The 14,787-nt window shown below is 38.9% G+C and overlaps 4 protein-coding genes across 5 annotated transcripts; 3 read left to right on the top strand and 1 right to left on the bottom strand.

Moving 5' to 3' along the window:
- Positions 1-683: 683 nt before the first annotated feature.
- Positions 684-4,685, top strand: LOC145217712 (3-galactosyl-N-acetylglucosaminide 4-alpha-L-fucosyltransferase FUT3-like). Of its 2 annotated transcripts, none has more exons than XM_080085046.1 (6): positions 684-1,794; positions 1,946-2,041; positions 2,652-2,753; positions 2,873-2,946; positions 3,295-3,411; positions 3,556-4,685. In XM_080085046.1, exons 1-6 carry the CDS (start codon positions 1,663-1,665, stop codon positions 4,310-4,312), a joined length of 1,278 nt encoding a protein of 425 aa, XP_079941172.1. In that variant the 5' UTR covers positions 684-1,662; the 3' UTR covers positions 4,313-4,685. The 2 variants fall into 2 exon arrangements, with proteins under 2 accessions (XP_079941172.1, XP_079941173.1); XM_080085047.1 differs by lacking the exon at positions 684-1,794 and adding an exon at positions 1,797-1,859.
- A 541-nt stretch (positions 4,686-5,226) lies between these two features.
- LOC145217713 (3-galactosyl-N-acetylglucosaminide 4-alpha-L-fucosyltransferase FUT3-like) lies at positions 5,227-9,433 on the top strand. The gene is made up of 6 exons (XM_080085048.1): positions 5,227-6,748; positions 6,918-7,013; positions 7,431-7,532; positions 7,651-7,724; positions 7,992-8,108; positions 8,249-9,433. The coding sequence occupies exons 1-6, from the start codon at positions 6,617-6,619 to the stop codon at positions 9,003-9,005; spliced, it is 1,278 nt and encodes a 425-aa protein (XP_079941174.1). The 5' UTR covers positions 5,227-6,616; the 3' UTR covers positions 9,006-9,433.
- A 420-nt stretch (positions 9,434-9,853) lies between these two features.
- Positions 9,854-11,570, bottom strand: LOC145220086 (uncharacterized). The gene is made up of 4 exons (XM_080087379.1): positions 11,134-11,570; positions 10,930-11,070; positions 10,573-10,725; positions 9,854-10,376 (listed from the first exon to the last, which is right to left on the bottom strand). The coding sequence occupies exons 1-4, from the start codon at positions 11,213-11,215 to the stop codon at positions 10,105-10,107; spliced, it is 648 nt and encodes a 215-aa protein (XP_079943505.1). The 5' UTR covers positions 11,216-11,570; the 3' UTR covers positions 9,854-10,104.
- Positions 11,571-12,036: 466 nt separating this feature from the next.
- On the top strand, positions 12,037-14,538 carry LOC145220087 (uncharacterized). Its single transcript, XM_080087380.1, has 4 exons — positions 12,037-12,604; positions 12,908-13,036; positions 13,379-13,519; positions 14,054-14,538. Exons 1-4 carry the CDS (start codon positions 12,529-12,531, stop codon positions 14,284-14,286), a joined length of 579 nt encoding a protein of 192 aa, XP_079943506.1. The 5' UTR covers positions 12,037-12,528; the 3' UTR covers positions 14,287-14,538.
- The last annotated feature ends 249 nt before the right edge of the window (positions 14,539-14,787 follow it).

Here is a 14,787-nt window from a genome sequence, read left to right on the forward strand (position 1 = left end):
GAACAAAATACTAATTGTTGTTTTTAAGAACTTGTATTTCGCTAACGTTTCGTCCACCAGAACGGTAGGGCTTCATCAGAGCAATGAACGATATAGTGCAAGCACAACAGGCGAAAATGCACAAGCGCAGCGGGATATAACGTAAAGTAATTATAAGAGAACAAAGGCTTATCGTGATGGGTTGAGTGTGCTATATTGTGACAGTGCGTAACTAATGCCCGATATTTGAAGAGGAAGTCGAACGCAAAATGTCGCGGAAAACTGGGCTGAGGTTTTTGCCGTCGTTACGGTTTAAAACATTTGAATTAGAATTTATGAGGCAATTTAGTATTTTGTTCAGCATTACACCAGTTGAACGACAAATTTGTTTAAATATGCAACCTGGTGGACGAAACGCCTGTTCAGTATTTTCAATTGCTATGAATTTGACAAGTTATAAAAGTCCCCTTTGATATGTGCTCTTGGATTGCGCCTTTGCACTATAAAGAATGTAGTGTCCTTGCGGGTCGTGTTGATTTACCAAGACAGCTAAAGTCAAAACAAAAACAAGGTGCTACACATTACGAGTATTCTTGTATTTCCGTTGTTCTTTTGCGTAGTGGTTGTCCTTTGATGCGTTGGTAATTCAAATGACGTTTCCATTTGCTATTGTTTGGTTAAGCAAACTATGTCGACGCTTTATTACGGTACGATAACACAGGACAATAGTTTTGACATGGACAATAACGCGTCATCCGAAAAACAAATGTACGCCGGCAGTTTTCTTAAAACGATTGTTCGTTTGATAGACACGGACAGCGCCATGCTCTGTTTTGTGTAGGCTATATGGTTGTGAACTGCAAGATTATTTAACGGCGATTGATTTTCTTGCGTGTACAGCTAGGAAAATCACAACCCTTCGTTCGAACAGTTTAGTTTTTTGATGCAAGTGGTCACTAAAGGCAACTCGTTTTCATGGATATTGTCATTGTATGCAGACTAACCAATAAGTTATTCTGACGAAGGCCGCGATCGGCTAAAAGTTCTAGATAGTCAGCTAAAAACAGATAGCCTAGTAGATAAGCAGTGTGGACATGGGCGCCGGCAGAAATGTTTCCAGAGAAGGTCAAATTTTGACAAATACACACTTGCAGGGATAGATTACTATATCAAGTAATTATGTAAACACCTGGCATAAAATAATGCAGTGGATTTGAGTCAACGATGAAAAATCCCCGCACAGTCACGCAACTATGAACCATTTTGTCCGTTCAAAAAGCATAAAAACGACAGAGGCTATGGAAACAACACCAGATAAGTAAACAAAGCAGACGTCGTTAAAGTCGCTTGTTTAGACATTTGCTTACCATCAACTTCCTTATTAGAGCAATAGCGTTTTGCGGTAGGCCTACTTTGAAACTCCAAAGGGGGGCAAGTGCCTCCGCTTGGCCCTACGTGCCGGCGCCCATAAGTGTGGACTTAATTTAAAGGTAGTCCAGGATATGTTGATGTAATGATCAAATAGGTTGTTATTATTAATCATGCAGCTTACTATAATAATCATGTTCTTCCTTCATATAGCCTTAGTAGTAAGTGGAGTCTAGGTTTACTACATGTTTATAAGAATTCTTTACCTAAAAGCAGAAAAAAACTACTTGTTGTCTGCTTACATTTTCAAGGACTATGGACGCTCCGAGTGATTTAAAGTTACGAGTGGCGGCTTTACTTACTGCTAGGAAAATTCGCAATCTAAATTTCACAGTCATAGTATTGAACGTTGCGTTGATTGTGTTCGTTTTTCTTATGTTGGACCAGGTGAGAATAGCACTTGTTTTGCGATCAAACCTTTTAAAGTTGAGGTGTAGCTTATACACTGCAAGGTAATTTTCTTTTGTGTTAGATGCATTGCGAGACAATGCGTATCCTTTATCTTATATGACGGGGAAGTAATTTGCATTTTCTTCAGGGACCACCTATTCTTAGGATGTCGCGGAAATCTGAAGAAGCTATTGATATAACGGATCGTGAATTAAAAGCTGCGCTAGCTCGATCTAATGAAAAGGTAAAGTTGTGATTGGCCACACAGTAATGCAACAACCCCTTATGCTGTTAAAAGTTGTTTTCTATTGATGCTTACCTGAAACACAGCACTTGCCATATTGTTTTAGAGGTGTTATCATTGACGCTCGAAAACTAACAAACATATTACTCAACTATTCACAGCAAAGGTCTTTTGTATTGATTCGTTTAGGGGGGTTTTAAAGTATCCACCGGCAGCCTATACCTTCGACAATGTCCGATCGCCCGAGATGTTTTGGTTTTGTTGCAGTTGCGTATTTTAACACGAGTTTATTTCGCTTTGTGACAGAATGCCTAGCCACTTAACCACACTATTGCAATCACTAAACCGGAAATAGCAGCGCAACGTTAAAGCCGCATGGCGCTCAATTAGTGAAGGGCACATTGGATAGTGGATGAACTCGCTACAGAACACCATTACATAAAGCGTTAAGTGACAGGAGCTAACAAAATAGCAAATTTGGCGCACTGTGAGTAGAAACCGGAATGGGAAAAACGTTAGTCGAGGGGGCGCTAAAAGTTAACTTGGGAAAGAGTTTCTTTTGTGATTCTTTGGTATTTGTGTACAAGTTTACACTTTTACTTAATTCCAGTTGACTATTCTTCTGATGTATCCAGAGCGTTGGGACGCAAACAATGTTATGAGGTTGCCGTACCACTGTGGAAACTGCGAGGTTTCACTTGACAAGTCAAAAGTAAGTTGGAAGTATACTTTAGTTGAGACACCTGATTGGCCTTTCATACATTCTTAATAAATATGCTTGCTAATCTTCATTTTGTACACAATTGTCAACAGCTTATTTTATGTTCGCAGGTGGAAAATCCAAGCACAAAGGCACTGGTGTTTAATTTTAATGACCCGATCAAAGAAATCGCGCCACAAACAAGGTCCCACATTGTTGTTGTTGTTGGTGTTCAAATTTTGCGTTTGCTTAACAGAGTTGTTAGCAGATCCGACACGTATTACGTAATGTCTTGAACCTGCATTTTTTCAGCAAAGCCCAAATTAAGTGCGAGAATTACACTAACCGGGTAGCTATAACGGCCCCCCAAAAATTTGTCAAAGTCAATTTTCAATCACGTGTTTTTTATACACTCCGAAATTCAACCCAAAAAGCCCGGCCCTACTTTCAACTCTGTCTTGTACAACCGCTTCTTACCGAAAATTAAGCAATTCGTGACTTCTAAAAGTACATGGATGACTTTAAAAAATCCTTTAAAGTTTTGTATGTGCAGACGGAGGGATCAGTATTATGTGTGGATTACTGCAGAGAGCCCTGTGGCTCTTTACCACTTAAGAAAGATGGATCTAAAGGGGTTTGATGACTTTTTTAACCTAACCATGTCCTACAGGTAATGTCTAAATCTGAATTTTGCTATTGTAAAGTACAACATGTTTTTTTAATGGACCTAAGTCAGTATCGTTTCCCATCTCTCTCATTATACACAACCCATGTAAACAACATACTTGAAACTGTTGATTCTGACATCTTGCAGAAGAGATTCTGATGTCTATAGTCCATACGGAACCCATCAACAACTCCGTTCTTATCGAAAGGACCTTCCATTTAGTGACGCCGAATTGGATACGTGGGTTAAGAGCAAATCTAAAGTTGCATTGTGGGTAGCTTCTAATTGTCACGCGACAAAACACGCAGTGGCAAGAAAGGACTACGTCATGGAACTTATAAAAGCCGGCTTGGATGTTGAATTAGGCGGAAAGTGCTTTCAAAACTCGGCAGCAAATTTTAGAAATCACAAATTCAAATTTTATTTGGCTTTTGAGAATGCCTGGCACTGCAGGGATTATATCACTGAAAAGTTTTGGCACAGTGGCCTCCGAAGTGGCGTGGTGCCTGTGGTCCTTGGACCCCCGAAACGCGACTACGAAACAATCGCACCTTCGCCGAAATCTTTTATTTACGCTGGGGATTTTCCTACTCCGCGACATTTGGCTGAATATTTGAATTATCTCGATAAAAATGACAGCGCTTACAAAGAGTACTTAAACTGGATGAAAACTGACAGAAAAGAAGTAAAAGAGCGAGATCGGGTTACCGGCTTTTGCCAGCTTTGTCGTATATTGCACGGTATTAACGTCGACAATGTGTACAACCCAGATTACAAAGCAAAGTACAAACATATACCTCTGTACCAGCGGCCAGAGGGTCCACGTATTGTGTATTCTTTAAATGAATGGTTTTATGGTTCCGATTATAAAGAGTGTTTGGGTGTTTCAGGTTTGGAAACGTAATTGGGTTTAATTATTATGCTGGCTCTGCACACAACAATTATGCTTTAGTACTTTTATGTTTAAAGCACGCAGTTTCTTGTACTCTGGCTCCATGCATTTCTTTGAGTCGGCTTTTAGTGATTCGCATGCCGACGTTTATTAGATACTCTTCCTTAGACTTCAGTTAAATTAGTGTGTTTCCTAAGGGTTAAGAACAAACTGGTCGCAGATTTCATTGACTTTGTTTTCCGTTGACTTTTGTTGTTGCCTTTTCTATGCAATCTTACTTTTTTACTGTGGTGTTTTTATGAAAACAGGTTAGCATGTCACTATAATTATCACATCAAACATCCATTGCTTTCGAAAAAAATGTAAATAGGCGTTTTAAAGTTAACCAATGTAACTGTGTTGCTATGTCTACGTTCCAGTTAAATGTATCTCGGAAAATTAGCCATAAAGGACTTGTGACATATCCGCTCATCGGCCGCAATGCAATACGTGTTTGCGTTAATCAGGAAACTGAACAAAAGACGTAACTCGTGACGCATACATAGGTGCACTGGGAATAGATTTAGGTCAAAATATCAAGCACCTGTCTGCTTAGAGATCATGTGCTATTTGAAACAAAGACATAGTACCCTTCTAACTCATTTGCTTCTAAGATGAGTGAGTCCTTTTCCTGACTTGCAAGTAACTGTTAATTGTAGGTAATATGTGCAATTCTGCTTTTACAATTTTTAATATTAAACACTCCACTCCAACAACGAACAAACACACCACTGAGTTCCTGATAAGTGTGTCCTCTTATTAGCCAGAATATACGTGTGCAAAGCATGATTTATGATTAGCATATATATTAACGCCAATCGCATGACTAGATGTTGCCCATTTATAAACTTCGAACTAGGCCAATTGCATGCCATAAAAAAGCCTTCAAAAAGTTTCGTAAAGGTTAATGTAAAACTGTCACAACTTAATACACTACCCTTTGCTTAACTAAACTTTGTATGCCTGTTTCAGTCAACATACAAGCAAAGTTTCAGCAAACATTAATATCATTTTTAGACTGAAAAAAACAACGATTTTTCGATATCGGATAAGACGAAGGTTTTGTGAAATCAGTCATATGTGCTACATCAAAGAACTCGAAAAAAACTATGAAAAGGGAAAATCTGCTAACAGAGGAAGACATGCCTGCCAATGTCCGAAAGGTGGCGCAACGGAGCATAGGCTTTTACTATGGCAATTGCTCGGCAATTTACTGAGTCAGCAATTATTGCCTAAGTCAGCAACTTGATGAGTTAGCAATTACTGCCAGAGTAAAAGCTATGCTCCGTTACCTATAAAGAGTTTTTTGGCTACATTTCACGTTTGCCTCTATACATTCCACGGTTATAGAGTTCTTTGGCTACATTTCGCGTTTGCCGCAAACTTACTTTTGTATTTAGTTTCTACAACTCGGTCTGTTTCCCTGGTTCAGTGTTCATACTGGATCAGAATTTCACTGTGAAAGCGATATATGTTGTCGTACTTATTCAAGAATTCAACTGTGTTCGGCTTCGTGTCTCAGATAGCGTTTAACAGTTTCAAGCAGACAGTAGGAGGATCCAGCAATAACCGAGGCATTGACATTGCCATTTCTTGTGGTGTCTGGAGTAAACATAGACGCCATCAAAGCCAACGCTACATGTTAACGTTTAACCGTAAAACAAACGACGTCTAAGCTTTTTGTGATACGTTGGCGACGATTTAACATAGTACGAAAAACAAAGTACACTAGTTTTGACACAGACAGGTTACCTGGAAAACAAATCTAAGCAGTTTTCCTAAATGCCTTAGTTCGTTTGGTGGGTACGAAACCAGCATAAGGTTCTGTTGTGTATATATGTTTGGAAACAGCAAGATTATTTAACGGCGAACAATTCTCTTGCGTGTACAGCTTGGAAAATCACAACCGTTTGTTTTAACAGTTCAGTTTTTAGGTGCAAATAGTCACTTAAGGCAAGTCGCTTTTATGGATATTGCTGATATATGAAGAGTGAACAACGAGTTTTTGTACCGAAGGGCCCAATCGACCAAAAGTCAGATTGTCAGCTTAAAACAGATAATAGATATCTGATAGGCAGTGTGGACTTAAAATAAAGGTAGCACATGATATGTTGAATAAATATATTAATGATGATTAGCTTACTGAAATGATAATCTTGTTCTTTCTTTATAGGCTTACTAGTAAGCGGGCTTGGGGTTTACTATATCATAAGGATTCTTCACATTGAAGTAGAAAAAAACTACTTGTCGTATGAATTCATTTTCCAGTTAACTACTATGGACGTTTCTAGTGATTTAAAGTTACGTGTGACTGCTTCGCTTACTGCTAGAAACATGCGCATTCTAAGTTTAACAGTCATAGCATTGAGTGTTGCGTTGATTGTGTTCGTTCTTCGTATCTTGGACCAGGTGAGAATAAAACTTGTTTTGCGTTAAACCGTTTAAAGTTGAGGTGTAGCTGGTCTATTGCGAGGGAATTTACTATTAGGTCAAATACATTACATGACAATGCGTATCCACATGAACTTTTAAACAGAACATCGTCGCTCATCTTGTGACGGGGAAGCATTTTCTTCAGGGACCACCTACTCTTAGAATGACACCAAAATCTGAAGAAGCTATTGACATAACAGATCGTGAATTAAAAGCTGCGCTAGCGCGATCTAGTGGAAAGGTAAAACTATTTTGTTCTAGGTCTGTTATCTTTGACGTTTGAAGACTAACAAACATATAACACAACTATTGACAGCGAAAGCCTATGTAACTTTTGTATTAAATCGTTTAGGGGCTTTTAAAATATCCACCGGTACCTTCGACAATGTCAGGCCGTCCGATATGTTATGGTTTTGTTGCAGTTGCGTGTTCTAACACGAGTTTATTTCGCTTCGTAAAAGAATGCTTAACTCGCTGCAGAACGGCGTTTTATAAAGCGTCATGTGACAGGACCTTACAAAATAGCGAATTTGACGCACTGTGGGTAGACAACGGAATGGGAAAAACGTTAGGCGAGGGGGCGCTAAAAGCTTACTTGGGAGAACGTCTCTTTTGTCATTATTGCCTATTTTTGTACAACACTTTATTTAAATTCCAGTTGACAATTATTGTGATGTACCCAAAACATTGGAACGCAATAAATGCTATGGAGTTGCCGCACCACTGTGGAAACTGCGAGGTTTCACTTGACAAGTCAAAAGTAAGTTATGAGCCTAGTTCAGTTTGTACAGCGGATTGGGCTTTCACAAACTCTTGATAAATTGCTTGCAAACCTGTATTTTGTACACAATTGTCGAGAGCTTATGTTTTGTTCACAGGTGGAAAATTCAAGCACAAAGGCACTGGTGTTTAATTTTAATGACCCGATCAAGGAAATCGCGCCACAAACAAGGTCCCTCATGGTTGTTGTTTGGACTCAAATTTTGCGTTTGCTTGACCGGAGTTGTTAGCAGAACCAAAGTCCCAAACCTGTAAATTGTTTGCAAATCCCTAATTAAGTGCGAGAATTACATTATCCGATGAGACATAACGACCCAACCCAAAAAGCCTGGCCCTACTTTCAACTCTGGCTTGTAAAACCGCTTCTTACCGAACATTAAGCAAAGTGTGACTTCTTAATGCACATTGATGACTTTTGATGAAGTTTTTGTATGTGCAGACGGAAGGACCAGCACTATGTATGGCGTACCGGAGAGGGCCCTGTGGCTCTTTACCACTTGAGAAAGATGGATCTAAAGGGGTCTGATGACTTTTATAACCTAACCATGTCCTACAGGTAATGTGTAAATCCGTATTTTGCTATGCCTATGTTCTTGTTGTTTTTAATTGGCCTATGACACTACCGTTCCCCGTCTCTCTCATTACATAACTCATATAAACAACATACTTGACAGTTCTAATTCTGACATCTTGCAGAAGAGATTCTGATGTCTATAGTCCATACGGAACCCATCAACAACTCCGTTCTTTCCGAAAGGACCTTCCTTTTAGTGACGCCGAATTGGACACGTGGGTGAAGAACAAATCTAAAGTTGCATTGTGGGTAGCTTCTAATTGTCACGCAACAAAACACGCAGTGGCAAGAAAAAAATACGCCATGGAGCTCATTAAAGCCGGCTTGGATGTTATATTAGGCGGAAAGTGCTTTCACAATCCGGCAAAAATTTTTAGAAATCACAATTTCAAATTTTATTTGGCTTTCGAGAATGCCTGGCACTGCAGGGATTATATCACGGAAAAGTTTTGGGTCAATAGTTTGCAAAATGGCGTGGTGCCTGTGGTCCTTGGACCCCCGAAACGCGATTACGAAACAATCGCACCTTCGCCGAAATCTTTCATTTACGCTGGGGATTTTCCTACTCCGCGACATTTGGCTGAATATTTGAATTATCTCGATAAAAATGACAGCGCTTACAAAGAGTACTTAAACTGGATGAAAACTGATGGAAAAGAAGTAAAAGAGCGAGATCGGGTTACCGGCTTTTGTCAGCTTTGTCGTATATTGCACGGTATTAACGTCGACAATGTGTACAACCCAGATTACAAAGCAAAGTACAAACATATACCTTCGTACCAGCGGCCAGAGGGGCCACGTATTGTGGATTCTTTGAATAAATGGTTTTATGGTTCCGATTATAAAGAGTGTTTGGGTGTTTCAGGCTTGGGAACGTAATTAGGTTTTATTTATGCTGGCTCTGCACACAACAATTATGCTTTAGTACTTTCATGTTTAAGCACGCAGTTTCTTGAATAGCTCCACGCACTTTTTACGTTTCTTTGAATCTGCCTTTGGAATCTGCTCTTCCTTGGACTTCAGTTAAAGTAGTGTGCTTCCTAAGGGTTAAGAAAACTGGTCCATCAAAGGTTTTATTATCTTTGTTTTCCGTTGGCTTTTGTTGTTGCCTTTTTGTGTAATCTTAACCTTTTTACTGTGCTGCTTGTTATGAAAACAGGCTAGCATGTCTCTATAATTATTACATCAACATCCGTTGTTTTCGTAGAAATGTAAATAGGCGCTTTGAGGTTCATGAATGTAACAGTATTGCGGTGTCTACGTTTTGTATGATGTTTATGTGAAAAAAGATAAGGACTTGTGACATATGTGCTCATCGGCCGCAATGCAGTTGCGTTAATCAGGAAAGAGTATACACATATATGGGAAATCAGTAAAGTCCGAATAGTTTGAGCATACATTTGTGGACCTTTTAGAGCTTTTCTGGTAATTGTATTTCGATACACTGACGTTTTGATTACGCTCTACGCGCATGCGTTATTAACGCTGATGAAAGAAGAGCTCTATAAGATTTATCATATGCCTGGCAGCAACAGCTGATATACATTTGTGGGTTATGTGGAAAAACCACACAGTCAAATGAGTAATTCCGATTGTATTGTCTTGGGTCATGGACAATTTGTGTGCTAATTCGTATGGTTTTCTACGACGATAAGGATTTAAAAAACGCCTTTTTTGTTTTTTGCCAGTCAACTAGATTGCCTTGGATTTTAAACAATATGTACCAGTGATTTGATTCGTTTTATTCGTGCGATTACATCTTCATCGCATACGCATATCATCAATCAAACTGTCTTTAACAGACAAACAATCCATTGCAAAAAAAACGTATTGCCCCTCTTACAAAAAATGACATTTAAAACAATGGTGACTGTACACAAGGTGATGACTAATTTTTTTATCAGTAAATATTTTATGAGTAATTGTTTATGTACAAGATTGAAACATCTTTTATGTAAGTGCATTCACAAACTCCATCCTAATAATCTTCAGCCCTTTGTTCCACGGCGGAATCCATCAGTTCCGGTTCATCTTCATCGTCACTTTGTGCAAGAAGCGACCTTTCCTCGTCTGTTGTTACAACATCGCCAGCTACGTTATCTGACTGCTGCTCAGGAGCGGACGGGGGCAATTCACAGCCTTTGCATTTTCCGCAAGTCTTCGGACATATATAGGGAACAGATTTATATTCGCTGTCTTCTGCGCAGTATTCCTTCCACGACGGACAGGCAGGCTTAGTGTCCTGGCATGCTGTTAAAACAAAGTTTTTCCATTTTATATTACTCTCTAATGAAGATGCCAAAAGAACACTATTATTAAACAGTAAGTAACATGTATGGAAGATTTGCAGACATGAAAGGCAAAGGGAAAAAAGAAAAAACAGGTACTAACAAAAAGAAAGTAAAAAAAAAGTATCTAATAAATGTTTTTGTTAGTCATTCTTTACTTGGGTCACATGCGTTAGGATCTTCAGGGAGTATATCGCAGTCGTGGCAATAGCCGCAGGTCTTACGACACGTTGCTTCAGCAGTAGCATGACACAATCCTTTCTGTTTCACTGAGAAGCATATTGTTGGATTTGCATCAAAACATGTGCCATCTGAAAATTAAAACCGTTTTAAAATGTTTTAATCCAGTTGTCAATAATTTATGTCAAACTATAGCACAAACAATAACTCGAGCAAAACGACCGCATGTTTTTTGAGAAGTATAGGAATTAAAGAGCTCTATAAACTCGATATTATACCTGGCAACAATAGCTTATATATAGGAGTTGACCTTAAACGTTCTTAGCCGTACTTACTAAAAAGACAAGGTGGATTTTCAACTGGGCACCATTTGCACATGTTGCAGGTGAGTGGACAAAATACCTTGCCAATCAGAGTTCCGCATTTGGATTTGGATCGGGAACAAATTACTGGATAACGATCGCGACAAGTCGACTCTGAAGTTGGAAAACAAATAAATATTTTTTTGTATATTTTTTAGAAAAAACATGTCTACTTACTGCATCCAGTTTGTAGAAAACAATTGGTTGACTTGATGTAGGCCAGAAGAACCACGACCGTTGCTGCTACTTGTATTTTCATCTTTTGTCCGTTGTTGTCGTTGATAGAAGATAACAAAACGTTGGATTGGGGCAAGCTTATATAACTTTAAAGTACATTTGCATACTTTATCGTCAGCCTTCCAAGCCCACGTATTTTGCCTACACGAAATCCCAGGCGTAAGGAATATGGGGAACGCCATGTCAGCATCTGCTCGTGTGGCAGGAAGGTGTATTGCACGTCGGAAAATGAATGCAAATTCATTTTGACTCATTCTATTATTCACTAAACGGCCTTAGGTGGTTTTGAAGTCCTTACAGAGTTTCTTTAAAAGCCACGACACGCGACAACCGCGTCAATTCGTGTTGTGGTCAATTATGCGAACAACAATTAACATCTTTCTTTGAGGTTTGAATTTGACAAATTCCCCTTTGTATAATTACCTTAATTTAGGTTAGGTCAGCAAAAACGTGTGCCTTTGAAGACTATTTTTGAATACTGGTGACAACATTTGTTTACGGATGACCAAAAGAAGTGCTTGTAATACCGATTGACAACATTTAGCAATGCTTATGTCATCATGAATGGAGTATTTTAATACGTTGAAATAGTAAAACAAGTTGCTTCTTTGACCGTCGGTATATTTAGAATAACAATCTTACATCATCGGAGTTCAATGTTATTGATCAAAAACACATTTTGGATTTTTCGCTGTATCCTTTACCCTTTTCGTACAGAGGATGAATGTGGTGTGTGTATGTCTTTTACTTCAAAAACGACGGATGGCCTAGTTTCGTATTTAAATCCCTTTTTTCCTGACATGGGAAGCTGCTTTGATTATGGAGAAAGCGTTCCGTTGGCGCCTGTATTTAGATTTTGCGGGTGCCGCTACCTAACAAACGACAAACAATCACCAAGCCGGTAATTAAAACAGACGATTGCGCAATGTCAGCCCGGCGGTTCCAAAACCGTTTCGTTCTTCAAACCATTTGGTTTACAAAGCTCGTTTTTTGCGGCTACCGCAACGTCATGGCATTGCCTCTAATTTTGTACTTCTTTTTTGCGCCGTCACAAATGTAATCATGATCATGTGCCAAACAATGCGTAACCTATCCTTCGTAAGTATGGGCAGCCACGGAAAGTACCGCACAATCTTGCGGTCGGGAGAAAGTCGGCGACACAAAGGCCGAGTTCAAAAGTGTTCGTTTTCAAAACCACAAATAGATTTGATGTAATTCGTTTTGAGGAACTGGAATTGTCTGAAGCGGGGTATATAACCCCGGTGATTGGGTCCTTACCTCCATACCTGCTCATTGCTAATTGCAGAAGCTTTTCAAGGCAAGAAGACGAAAAGAATGAAGTCCACGTTGGTTAAATGCCTATTTGCAGTTTCTGTTGCTTTTGCATTTTTTGCAAGCTGCAACGCATGCAGTAAGTTGAAAAAACTGTTTAACATATTGGTGACTGATCTTATGACTTACGGCGGCAAACGATTGCATTTCTAAATGTAATTTCATAGCTGCAAACAAATCCTGTGAGGTTAAGAGAAGCTGACAATTGTTTTTTCCTATTTTTGAACCGAATTTTTGATTTTTTTTAATCTTTAAAGCCTTACACTATAAATAATTTTGTGATTTAGTATAGCCTATTAGTTATCTTATTGTCCGTTTCCGCAAATCAAAGACGTTGTTTATTTTGCGAACACGTACTTACGTCGTCTAATTTTTCTTGCAGATAAACTGTGCGTTGATCGGAATCCAAAGCTTTGCTTGGCGACACAATTTTGTGGGAACTTGTTCTTTAAACTTATGTGTCCGTTGTCATGTAAACTGTGCATGCCCTGCCCAGTTCCGTGTGTGTTCGGTAAGCTATTCAATAAACAATTTAAATTAGTTGGCATTTGTATATTTGGTGAATCGTCTTTTGCATTACTTATGACTCATGAGCTCATAAGTTATGAGTTATAAAATTTTTATCATTTGTTGCTTGCTAACAGCAGAATTGGCACAGATAATGCTTGAAAAAAATTGGATAATTTTTATGTAAACGCAGTGATTTGATATTCAAACCAGCAAATCAACAATCTAACTTTATTTTAAATACCCTCAGTGACCAAAGTCTTTGTACAATATACCACACTTAGGTTATGGCGTATTATAAGTTTCGTCTACTCAGGACATTTTTATTGCAATTTACAATTTTCAGGCCCCTGTGCGGACACAATATCAACTTGTGCACTTCTGCGCTTAAAGGATCCACTTTTGTGCCACAACTTTAGAAATGAATGCAAAGCAACTTGTGGCGCTTGTTGCAAACTACCACCGCCGCCTACACCTTGTACATTGAGTAAGTCAAGAGCAGAACATATAATACCCGCAATAGGCTTTGTCGGCCATTTTGTCAAAATACTTATCCAAGGTTTAATAAAAACCAAATTACCAAGGATGTAAAATAAAACGTACTCATTTTATGTACATTATATGTTCACTGATGATGACAATTGTTGTTGTCGAAACGTCTGTTTAATGAAATGAGTACGTTTTATTCTACATCCTTGGCAATTTGGTTTTTATAAAAGCCACTATTTACGTCCGTGTCTTGTGCACCTAACTTATCCAAGGATTTACTGGGTTTGACAATTCAAAAATTAATGGGGCTTTAACCATGATACGATTTTGCCCAATGTACGTTACTTAACGAAAATACTAAAGACGTTCTACAGTTGTCAAATTGCTTTCGTGACCCCATTTGACCTTAAACACTCAATTCTGTTAACCACAAATCAAAGCAAGTAGCTTATTCTGCCACTGACTAACACTACTCTAAAACGAAAAACACAACGCATTTTAAACCTGAATTAAGAAGACTTTTTATTTGAAGGTTGTGCCGACAAGGACCCGATAAACTGCCCAGGTTGGAAAACCTATTGCAAATCGAAAAACTTTCCCGACACCAAATATGTTTGTCCACTGTCGTGCGGATCATGCAAACCGTGTTCTTTGCCTCCGCCCACATCTCCCACTTTTGTTTCCGGGGCAACAGATACAAACGCAACCTTAACAGCTTCGGTGGAAATTGATTCCACCCCTGGGGTGTCACATGTACGAGGGTAAAGCAAGTTGTTGCATTTGTGTATCCACATCGCAGAATTATTTGTTTTGCAGCGCTGTTTAAATAAATTTGTCTTTAAATTTTTTTAAATAATGTAATTATTTATCCACTCAGTGGTGCGAAACTATGTTTACCGTAAAACCCTTCTTTAAAAGAATCAGTTTTTCCCTATTGATTAAAACAGTTTGATGTCTGTATGTATGTGTTGAATCACGATTTTATTCTGCTGAATACATGACAAACTGGTTATTACACGTATGCAGTCATATACAGGTTTACAATATGTTGCTTGGCGCCTTGCGTGCAACCCCGTCTTGCAAAAGAGGAAGTAGTGCACGCCGAAGGCAAGTATTGTTTGCTTTTGCTTTCAACGTGCCATTTGTCGTGGGGAATGCCATCCGAGTTAGGTGAATTCCAACCACTTGTGCACTTCTATGAAATAAATTGTGGTGGCTCACTGGTGCAATCTGAAAAAAAAAACCCATTCGTGTGGCCTTCAAGAG

This window comes from Phallusia mammillata, chromosome 3 (genome assembly GCF_965637545.1).
Source record: "Phallusia mammillata chromosome 3, kaPhaMamm4.hap1.1, whole genome shotgun sequence".
Classification (NCBI taxonomy): Eukaryota; Metazoa; Chordata; class Ascidiacea; order Phlebobranchia; family Ascidiidae; genus Phallusia; species Phallusia mammillata.

Coding starts and splice junctions, on each gene's coding strand:
- LOC145217713 (XM_080085048.1), top strand. CDS start 6,617: ATGGACGTTTCTAGTGATTTAAAGTTACGTGTGACTGCTTCGCTTACT. Junction 7,533..7,650: donor TTTCACTTGACAAGTCAAAA/GTAAGTTATGAG, acceptor TTTTGTTCACAG/GTGGAAAATTCAAGCACAAA. Junction 8,109..8,248: donor AACCTAACCATGTCCTACAG/GTAATGTGTAAA, acceptor GACATCTTGCAG/AAGAGATTCTGATGTCTATA.
- LOC145217712 (XM_080085046.1), top strand. CDS start 1,663: ATGGACGCTCCGAGTGATTTAAAGTTACGAGTGGCGGCTTTACTTACT. Junction 2,947..3,294: donor GAAATCGCGCCACAAACAAG/GTCCCACATTGT, acceptor TTGTATGTGCAG/ACGGAGGGATCAGTATTATG. Junction 3,412..3,555: donor AACCTAACCATGTCCTACAG/GTAATGTCTAAA, acceptor GACATCTTGCAG/AAGAGATTCTGATGTCTATA.
- LOC145220086 (XM_080087379.1), bottom strand. CDS start 11,215: ATGAAAATACAAGTAGCAGCAACGGTCGTGGTTCTTCTGGCCTACATC. Junction 11,071..11,133: donor TTTTCTACAAACTGGATGCA/GTAAGTAGACAT, acceptor TTCCAACTTCAG/AGTCGACTTGTCGCGATCGT. Junction 10,377..10,572: donor TCCTAACGCATGTGACCCAA/GTAAAGAATGAC, acceptor TTGTTTTAACAG/CATGCCAGGACACTAAGCCT.
- LOC145220087 (XM_080087380.1), top strand. CDS start 12,529: ATGAAGTCCACGTTGGTTAAATGCCTATTTGCAGTTTCTGTTGCTTTT. Junction 12,605..12,907: donor TGCAAGCTGCAACGCATGCA/GTAAGTTGAAAA, acceptor TTTTTCTTGCAG/ATAAACTGTGCGTTGATCGG. Junction 13,520..14,053: donor GCCTACACCTTGTACATTGA/GTAAGTCAAGAG, acceptor TTTTATTTGAAG/GTTGTGCCGACAAGGACCCG.